Source organism: Physeter macrocephalus, chromosome 14 (assembly GCF_002837175.3).
Source record: "Physeter macrocephalus isolate SW-GA chromosome 14, ASM283717v5, whole genome shotgun sequence".
Classification (NCBI taxonomy): domain Eukaryota; kingdom Metazoa; phylum Chordata; class Mammalia; order Artiodactyla; family Physeteridae; genus Physeter; species Physeter macrocephalus.
In genome coordinates this window covers 55,168,253-55,178,390 of record NC_041227.1, presented here as the reverse complement: position 1 = coordinate 55,178,390, position 10,138 = coordinate 55,168,253, and the positions used below count along the sequence as shown (strand labels likewise).

Genomic DNA, 10,138 nt, shown 5'->3' with positions numbered 1-10,138 from the left:
CTCACGGGCCCAGCTGCTCTGCGGCATGTGGGATCTTCCCGGACCGGGGCATGAACCCGTGTCCCCTGCATCGGCAGCCGGACTCTCAACCACTGCCCCACCAGGGAAGCCCAGAGCCTTATTCTTCATTCTGTGGATGTTTTATGAGCACTCTCTTTGAGCAGGCACTGTTTTAGGTGTGCAGATGCAGCGGTGAGTTGGATAGATCCTGGCCCTCACGAGGGCCATGGCTGAGCAGGGAGACGGTCACTGAACACATGACCAGGTTATCCACCCTCAGGGGTGGCAGGCCTTCCTATAAAGGGCCTGAGAGGATGTGCTCAGGATTTGTAGCCCGATGATCTCTCACGTAGCCTTCGTTTTTTGTTTTTGTTAAGAATCCTTTAAACAGTAAAAGCCATTCTTAGCTTTCAGGCCATCCAAAAGCAGGACACAGGTTGGATTTGGCCATGGACCATAGTCTACCGACCTCTGAGCTAGTATGTTAGGTACCAAGTGCTACAGAAAAAAAAAAAGGCAGGACGTGGGTTGATGGGGGCATTTTATTTTATTTTTATTTTTAAAATCTTTTTATTTTGGCTGTGGGGCATGGGGGATCTTAGTTCCCCAACCAGGAATCTAACCCGTGCCCCCTGCAGTGGAAGCGCAGTCTTAACCACTGGACTGCCAGGGAAGTCCCCGATGGGGGCATTATAAAGAGTGAGGCTGTGGTTGGCTTCACTGAGAAGGTAGCATTTGAGCAAGGGCTTGAAGGGTGAGGGAGTGAGCCGGGTGCACATCATGGGAAGAGCGTTCCAGGCGGAGGGCACAGCTGGTGCAAAGGCCCAGGGGTGGGAGTGCACGTACTGCTTGAGGAATCTGAAGGAAGCCGGGGGGCTGGAGTGGAGAGGAGAGGAGTCGGGGGGTGGGGTAACGGGGTTCCGGGCAGCCTGGGGCCTTTGTCTCTTACTCTGAAATGGGAACACACAGGAGGTTTTGCGCTGAGGAAGGACATGATCTACCTTTCATTTAAAAAGGTCCCTCTGGCCCCAGTGTTTAGAATAAAGACTGGGGGCAGGGAGGGGGATAGAAGCAGGGAGCCCAGTTTAGAATGGTCCAGGCAAGATGGGAGAGTAGCTGCGCCAAGCAGTGGCAGCCGCGGAGGGGGTGCGAGGCAGTCCGGTTCCGGGTGCTGTAAGGACAAGCCTGTAGGATTGGCTGACAGATTGGATGTAGGTGGTGAAAGAGAAGAGCCAGGGATGACTCCCAGGGTCTTGGCTTTGATGACTGGAAGGATGGAGGGTCCATCTACGGAGTAATGGGGATGACTGGTGTGCAGGGTGAAGCTTGGAGCTTTGTTGGTTTCCTGTGGCTGCCACAGCAAATTACCACAAGTTTAGTGGCTTAAGCGACACAGATGTGTTCTCGTGTAGTTCTGGAGGTCAGAAATTCACAATGAATGTCAGGTTCCTCCGAGAGGCTCAGGGGAGAACCCTTCCCTTCCCAGCCCCTGCAGGCTGCCTGCTTGCCCCGGCTCGTGGCCCCCGCCTCCATCTTCAAAGCCAACGGGGCAGCATCTTCTCCCCTCTGACTGTTGTCCTTATATCTTCTCTCTGACCCTCCTGCCTCTCTTAAAAGGTCCATTGTGATTCCATTGGCCACCTGGATAATCCGTCTCAAAATCTTTAGTGTGGTCACACCTGCAAAGTCCCTTTGGCCTCCTAAGATAACACAGTCATAGGTTCCAGGGACTTGGGCGTCTTTGGGGCTGTTGCTCAGCCTACTGTGGTGGGAGTGGATGGTCTGGAGCTCTTTCCGACCTGCTGAGTTTGAGGCGCCATCAGGACTCCCCACCGAGGCAGCTTTCTGAGGCCTGGGCCGTAGAGCAATTTGGAGGTTTTGGAGAAGTCACTGGCCCTGAAGGAGCAGCAGAGCCAGCCTCAGGGACAGGCCTGAGGAGCCCCTTCCCCACACAGGCCGGAGGCCCCGCCAGGGCACATACGTTCAGGCCCCTGGCAGGAGATCAGATGCCTGCGTCCTTAAAATAGGACAGTCATTTCTACCCCCAGCCTCCACCTCATTGTGCCACCTCCCCAAACAAAGCCTGTTCCCTCCCTAAGAGACTGATATTCCGTGGAGGTCAGTTTATGCCGGACCCTTACATGGCCATCCTGCGGCTGCAGAAACTGAGGCTCCGACAGGCACGACTTGTGCTGGGGTCTCCCAGCTCCTCTGTGCTCCCTCCAGGGACCACTCAGTGGTGGTGACACTGCCGATGCTGCCTGCAGGGGACGAGCCCCTGGACGTGGCCCGGGTGACCAGCCACCTGGTGGAGGAGAAGCTGCTGCGGCCACTCCGAGAGCTGTATGGGACCAGTGTGCTGGCCGAGTACCACCGGCTCAAACGCCATCTGCTGGGGGCCCCCTCTGGATGTGAGTCCTACGCTGCCCTCCTCCCCGGGACCCCTCTGCCCTTTGGAACGTGGCAGCAGGACCTGGCAGGGCCAGATAGACAGTGGCACCATCCCCCAGTAGTACAGGGAAGCCTTAGCATTGTAGTGCTGGGCCCATCTGATCCCAGGCTGATTCCAGAGGTTACTGGACTTCCCAACGTCAAACAGGATGAGGGCTGGGCTGCAGATCCAGGCTTTTGTCCAGAAAGTAAAAGCCTGAGCCTGGAACCCAGCGCGGAGGTGTGGCGAGGGGCTGAGGGCCAGGCCAGCTCCCTCCAGGAGGACTCTGCAGGAGAAGCACCAGGCAGACCTCCAGTTGCAGCCGGAAGGCCACTAATTGAGCCCAGACTGTCCGTCAGGCAAGGCCTGGAGCCACAGGCAGTGCTGGGACCAGACGCAGCTCTGGGGGCCCTGGGGGCTTGGAGCCCCTGGAGTTTGCATCCGCTGCCCTGAGTGCGACCTGGTGAGTCTCCTCACCTCTCTGTCACCTGGAGGGGGCAACGTGGCCCACTGGTGTGGTAATGAGCGTGTGCCTTTGGTGCCCGACAGGGTCTCAAGTCAGTGGGAAAGTTTGACAAGGACTGGTGTGTAGCATGGGGTCTTGTGATCTCACGGGTGGAAACGCGGAGGCTTGGGCAGGTGGGAGCCCCCCCCAGAATCTGGGGTACTTGTCTGCTAGGCAGCGTGGCGACTGGAAACAGCCTGGTCTTTGGGTTCCACGTGTGCAACCTGGGACCGGCCCGTGACCTTCAGCTCTGACACCTGACAAGGGGCTCCCAGTACCCTCCTCGTGAGGCCGTCATGGGCTGGCACGGGCCAGCAGCTGCCGGGTACCTGGCCTGGGCGTGCGTTCAATGGGTGGAGCTTCTCTTACCCGACCCCCGTGCAAGCCTCTGCTCCGCAGCAACGCCGGCTCGGGGGGTCCGTACTACCCTCTGTCGGGCCACCTCCTGCCCAGCGTGAAGAGGGCCGGGCCTGGCCCACGTGGCACCTCCCTCCTGTTGGATGGAGCCTTTGGCCGTACTTTTTTTTTTTTTTTTTAATGAAGACATTTGACTTTTGTGGGGGCATTCTGTTGTTTCTTTTTAAAAAAAATATTTATTTGGCTTCATTGGGTCTTAGTTGCGGCATGCAGGATCTTTCATTGCAGCGCACAGGCTTCTCTCTAGTTGTGGCACGTGGGCTCCAGAGCACGCGGGCTCAGTAGTTGCGGCACACGGGCTCTCTAGTTGCGGGAGAGGTGCGAGGGCTCAGTAGTTGTGGTGCGAGGGCTCAGTAGTGGCAGGGCATGGGCTTAGTTGCCCCATGGCATGTACGATCTTAGTTCCCCGACCAGGGATCAAACCCGCATCCCCTGCATTGGAAGTGCGGAGTCTTAACCACTGAACCGCCAGGGAAGTCCCTGTGTCATATTTTAGATTCCACATACAAGTGATATCATGATAATCTCTAGTTGCATCCATGTTGCTGCAACTGGCATCGTTTCATTCTTTTTTATGGCGGAGTAGTATCCCATTGTATATATGTACCACATCTTCTTTATCCATTCATCGGTCGATGGACATTTAGGTTGTTTCCATGTCTTCGCTATTGTGAATAATGCTGCTGTGAACATAGTGGTGCATGTGTCTTTTTGAATTAAGAGTTTTGTCTGGATATATGCCCAGGAGTGGAATTGCTGGATCATATGGTAGTTCTGTTTTTAGTTTTTTAAGGAAGCTCCGTACTGTTCTCTGTAGTGGTTGTACCAATTTACATTCCCACCAACAGTGTAGAAGGGTTCCGTTTTCTCCACATCCTCTCCAGCATTTGTTATTTGTAGACTTTTTAATAATGGCCATTCTGACCAGTGTGAAGTGGTACCTCATTGTAGTTTTGATTTGAATTTCTCTAATAATTAGCGATGTTGAGCATCTTTTCATGTGCCTATTGGCTATTTGTATTTCTTCTTTGGAGAAATGTTTATTTATGTCTTCTGCCCATTTTCGATTGGGTTGTTTGTTTTTTTAATATTGAGCTGTATGAAATGTTTGCATATTTTGGAAATTAAGCCCTAGTTGGTCTCATCGTTTGCAAATATTTTCTCCCATTCTGTAGCTTGTCTTTTCATTTTGTTTGTGATTTCCTTTGCTGTGCAAAAGCTTGTAAGTTTGGTTAGGTCCCATTTGTTTATTTTTGGTTTTGTTCCTGTGGCCTTGGGAGCCTGCAGGCTGCCCATTTAAAGTGTCTGATTCAGTGGCTAGTGTGCATCCATCACCATGGTCCATTACAGGACCTTCATCACTCCAAAAAGACACCCTGCATCCCTTAGCTCTGTGTCCCCACCCCTCAGCTATACCCCCAGTCTACTTTCTGTCTCTGTGCATTTGCCTGTTCTGGACGCCGCGTATGAATGGAGTCACGTAACACGTGCCCTTTTATAATGGGCTTTTCACTCAGCGTAAAGTTTCTGAGGTTCATCAGTGTTGGAGCGTGCATCACACCTCATTCACCTTAGGGGGCACCCCTAGAGCTCAAGTCATCTTGAAGCCAGAGGTTCTTGGGGACAGACCCCACTCCCCACGTGGGCTGCCCATGAGGACATGGGCCAGGGAGCAGGCTCTGGACAGGCTGGGCTGCCCCGTGGGCTCAGGGCCCGGGCACAGCGGGCCCCACTCCCCCTGCGTCCGGCCTCTTCTCTGCAGACCACGCTGTGGTGGCCGGCACCAGGCATGTGGTGACCTTCGATGGCCAGGTGCGGGGCATCAGTGCCTGCTGCTGCAGCCTGCTGCTGGCCAAGGACTTCGCTCACGACACATTCTCGCTGACACTAAACCGGGCGGGCTCGGGGCTCACGTCCCTGACCGTGGAGTTGAACCACAACACCCTCGTCCTCTACCCCAGCCTGAAGGTGAGCCTGCAAGAGCAGGGTAGGGGGGCCGGGTGGGCAGGTCGCCCAGACACTTTCCTGCCTCCTGTCACATCCACACACCTGTGCCCCGTGGAGACTGTCAGCTGTCCTGCTCAGCCCCTGTCTGGCCCACAGACCTATAGGCTGTACAACTCCTCCCTGCCTGGGGAGAGCTGTCTGGACCTGGATCTGCCTCCTGCCAAGACCAGGAGGGACAGCGTCCCCAGGATCGAGCTGACCAGTGAGGACGGTGTCTCTGTTGTCTGTGACCTCCACGCCAGCCTCTGCAGCCTGACTCTGAGCGTCTGGCAGCACGGTGGGTCTGGGCCCCCACTGGGGGCCTCTGAGCCGGTGCAGTCAGCTTCCAGGGCTGAGGTGGACAGATCCCAGTGGGCAGCACTCTGGGTCCTCGGGAGGCTGTGAGCGGGAGGCCCAGGGGCACTCTTGGGCCTCTGCCGCTCCTTGGGGCTGACAGCCCGAGCGGGTATCAGAACAGCCCAAACAGCTCAGAACTGGAAGAGGGTCAAAGGCCGTCTCTCCCGGCTTCGGTCACGTCCAGCACTGGGACAGCCCCTACTCCAGAGGCAGCGCAACTCTGTCTGCAGCCCCGCTGGTTGACCGCTGCCCTGTTTCAGGCACTCAAGCGCGCAGGGTCTGCTCCTTCTCATGTGACCCTCCCACTGTTGTCCCCTGGGACACATGGCATGACCCAGGTTAATTTACTGGCCCCCCACTCCTCCAGCCACGAACATCAGGGCCAGGCTGCTCCCCTTGATCTGGTTGGGCAGCCCCAGGAACACTTGTAAAGAGCTTGCATCCTGACCACTTGGGACGGGGCTGGTGGATGGGGGAGGGCCCGGGGAGGGAACAAATGCTTTTCTCAGTCCTTTTTCTCCTCTCCCTCTGGTGAAGTTTCAGAGCCAGGACCGGTGTTGGGGGGCGTAAGGCGTGGGGGGGCGCAGGGTCTGGCCATGCCCCCCCGCCAACCCTGGCCAGCAGGCTCTCACAGCCTTCCCTGCCCCACAGGCCTGTCCGCTGGCCTTCTGGGCACCAATGACAACGAGGCAGGCAATGAGCTGATGCTGCCGGACGGCACGGTGGCCAGCAGCCTGGAGGAGGTCACCCCCGCCTGGCAGGTGAGCTGGCTAGCCAGCCCTCCCTCCCTCGGGGCTGGGCGTCATCACTAGGAGGCCGTGGCTGTGGATGGAGAGGGGAACAGGTGTGACCCGCGCGTGCCCTGGAGAGGGAAGCCTCTGTGTGGATTGGCCGTGGACCTGAGGAGGGTGGGGCCCCCATCTCCCTCCGAGGCTCCTGGGCCTGCATGTTCCACACCTGCAGGGAACCTCTCAGTCCGAGGGGGTGGTGGTTCCCTCCTGGGGCTGCAGCCCCCAGTGGAGCTGCCTGGGAGAAAGGAGGTCCAGGCAGGAGCCTGAGTCTTGGGTTTGTCTCCCCAGGTGGGTGGTGACTGCAGGGCCATGGAGAAGACTCGGCTGGCATGCCCGGTACAGAGCCCCACCTGCCGGGCCTTCTTCCAGGACCCCCGCTCCAGCCTGGGGAACTGCTTCGGGGTGGTGAGTGTGCAGCTGCAGAGGCCACTCAGCAGGTGGACCGCAGGACAGAGAGAGAAGGCCCTTGCCCTGATCTAGCCTATAGCCCTCCTCTGTGCTACTCCCCAGGGTGTGGTGGGCAAGGACACTGACTATGGGTGCTGGATTTCAGGTGGACCCCACACCCTTCCTCAGCCTATGTGTCCAGGACACCTGTGGCACCCAGGCGCGCCAACCTGCCTGCAACCTGGCGGCAGCCTACATCCACCTGTGTGCCCGGGACTTCGTGCCCCTGGACCCTCCTCCACAGTGCGGTAAGCAGTCTGACCCCTGCCTGGGGGCGGAAGGTTGACCTCTGCCTTCTATCCCAGAGGAAAACCCAATTCTTTTCTCTTAGCTTCTGCCAAGAGGACAGGCACTCAGTTGTTGTACAGTGAGCTAAGAGTCAAAGCAAAGTTAGGTGTAAAGGAGTACTTACTAAGAAAGAGAAAAGAGGACCATAGCCTCCACCCTAGGTCCAGTGAGCCCTGTGACATCCAGCACAGGAGGCGAGAGCTCTGGGAGGTCATGCAGCTATGAAGTCAGCTGCTGAAAACTCAGAACCACAGACTTGTTAGGGGATGTGAATGTACATGCCCTACAAGGTCTGGGAACCCCTGGGCATACCTGAAACCAATGTCATGCATGATTCCCACGGCTAAAGTCCCACTACATAGACACAGAAGTTGGCGACTGCAACAAACAATGGCAGTGGACCCCCTGATAACGGAGCAATTATTCATGACACTCGTAAAAGAACAGTTAGTAGTAGTAGCTACTGGGAGGAGGAGTGGGTGTGACTACAACAGGGTGGAAAAAGGGAGATGTTTGTGGTGATGGAACAGTTCTGTATTTTGATGGTGGTAGTGGTTACATGAATCCACACCTGTGACGAAATGTCATAGAACTATACACACACACATTCTACCAATGTCAATGTCTGGGTTTTGATATTGTACTATAATTATGGAAGATTTAACCATTGGGGGAAATGGGATGAAATATATAGAGGACACTCTATACTATCTTTGAACTACCTGCAATTCTATAATTATTTTAAAATAAAAAAGGCTTTAAAATTAAATATAAAACATCAGACTCACTCACATAGTTTTATAGGCAAGTTGTAGTAATTTACTATAACTGTTCCAGAGTATAAAAAGGAAACCTTCCTCTTCCCACCTTATTTTAATGAAGGTTAGTGTTATCTTATGAGAGACAAAAACCCAAGGACAATACAAGAGGAAAGTTAGAAGCCCAACTGCAAACTTGAATGTAGATGTTACTAATATGTTTGTTAGTGAAATTCAAAAATATGTTGAGACCTAAGCTAAGAAAACATCATAACCAATTGGAAGTAATCTCTGGAACCCAAGGATGGTATTTAAGAACAGTGTACTAAAGTAGGCAATTTAAACTAGGTAATTCAAAACAGTCCTTCTGGTGGGATATCTAATAATGTTAGACAAGATAGAGAAAATGGGGTATTGGAAATATCTGGATCAAAATCCAGGGGAAGAGAGGAGAGTGACATCAACAAGGTGGCAGGCTAGAAATCTAAAAATCCTCAGTCCTCCATGGAAACACTGAATATAGAACAATATATGGACCAAGGTAGCTTTGTGAGAACCCTAGAAACCAGTTAAGCAGCAGCAACAGCCAAGTGACTGCCTGATTGAGAAAAAGTCTCACTCTAAACAGCAGGAAATTTCACGGCATTTGTGCTTGCCTTCCACAGTACAGTTTTGAAGAAGCCAGCCAGTTCCTGGCTCATCCCTTGGGAGGGAAAGAAAGGAGTGGAACTTGCTTGCAATGTTCTGACTTGTCTGGGACCTGCCAGAGGGACAGGTCTCTCTTGACTTAGTGATGATGAGAATGGTGGCATAGTTTGGATATCATGTGGGTGATTGCTGAAAGCAGGAGTGGGTGCTGTTGCCAGAGACAGCTGCAGGGAGTCTGCAGTCCTGTAGGTGACTGGGAGCAAGACTATGGACATAGGCATACAATACTGTATCTAAACCCCTGAGAAGCAGCAGGGGTGAAAGCTAGGGAAATTAGGACATTTAAAAGCAGCTGTGTCTACTGGGGATGTGGAGTTAAAGCACACACTCAGGCCCAGGGAAGATGCACCCATAGAAAGTATTTGAGAGAACCCTGAGCTTTCATACCAGGTTGATTAGTGAAGGCCTTCCCCTGCACAGGGACAGTCTGCAAAGAATGGGAGAGGTGAATGTCTTTTCAAATGCCCAGTTCCAGCAAAAGATGACAAGACATACAAAGAAACAGTGAGACAGGGCCCATTCAGAGGAACACAGTAAATCTCCAGAAACTAACTCTCAAGAAACATAGGCCTCTTATTGACGGGCTTTAAAACAACTGTCTTAAATATGCTCAATCAGATGAAGGAGAAGAAAGATCGCAGACAACTAAGTGAAATCAGGAAAACAATATATGAGAAAAATGAGAATATCAAGAAAGAAGTAGAAATTACAGTAAACAAATTCTGGAGCTGAAAAACAATTTGTGCTGTCTTCAAGAGACTCACTTTAGATCTAAGGACACACACAGGTTCAAAGTGAAAGGATGGAAAAAAATATTCCATACAAATAGTAACCAAAAAAGAGAGCACACTTTCAATAATGGATAGAAAAACCAAAGAGAAGATCAATAAGGAAATAGAGAATTTGAACAACACTGTAGATCAACCAGACCTAGCAGATATATACAGAACACTCCACCCAACAACAGCAGAGTATCCATTTTTCTCATGTGTACAATGAACATTCTCCAGGATAGACATTAGATAGATAGATATTAGGCCATAGAACAAGTCTTAATAAACCTCTAAAAATTGAAATCATACAAACTATTTTCCAATTACAATGGAAAGAGACTAGAAATAGCAGACAGAAAACTGGGAAAAATCACAAATTGTACAAAATTAAACAGCACACTCTTAAACACCCAATGGGTCAAAGAAATCACAAAATAAATTAGAAAATATCTTGAGACAAATGAAAACAAAAACACAACAAACACACCAAAACTGTGGAATTTAGAGAAAGCAGTGCTACTAAGGAAATGTACAGCTGTAAATCCTCACATTAAGAAAGAGCTCAGGGGCTTCCCTGGTGGCGCAGTGGTTGAGAATCCGCCTGCCGATGCAGGGGACACGGGTTCGTGCCCGGGTTCGGGAAGATCCCACATGTCGCGGAGCGGCTGGGCCCGTGA

The 10,138-nt window shown here is 52.6% G+C and overlaps 1 protein-coding gene across 1 annotated transcript in view; it reads left to right on the top strand.

Annotated features, from left to right (window-relative positions):
- The window catches only part of LOC129392709 (uncharacterized), a 126,515-nt gene that overhangs the window by 106,600 nt on the left and 9,777 nt on the right, over nucleotides 1-10,138 (top strand). The window contains 6 exon segments of the mRNA XM_055089741.1: nucleotides 2,227-2,411; nucleotides 5,116-5,321; nucleotides 5,457-5,637; nucleotides 6,348-6,457; nucleotides 6,776-6,892; nucleotides 7,041-7,182. Coding sequence (XP_054945716.1) covers nucleotides 2,227-2,411; nucleotides 5,116-5,321; nucleotides 5,457-5,637; nucleotides 6,348-6,457; nucleotides 6,776-6,892; nucleotides 7,041-7,182 — 941 coding nt within the window.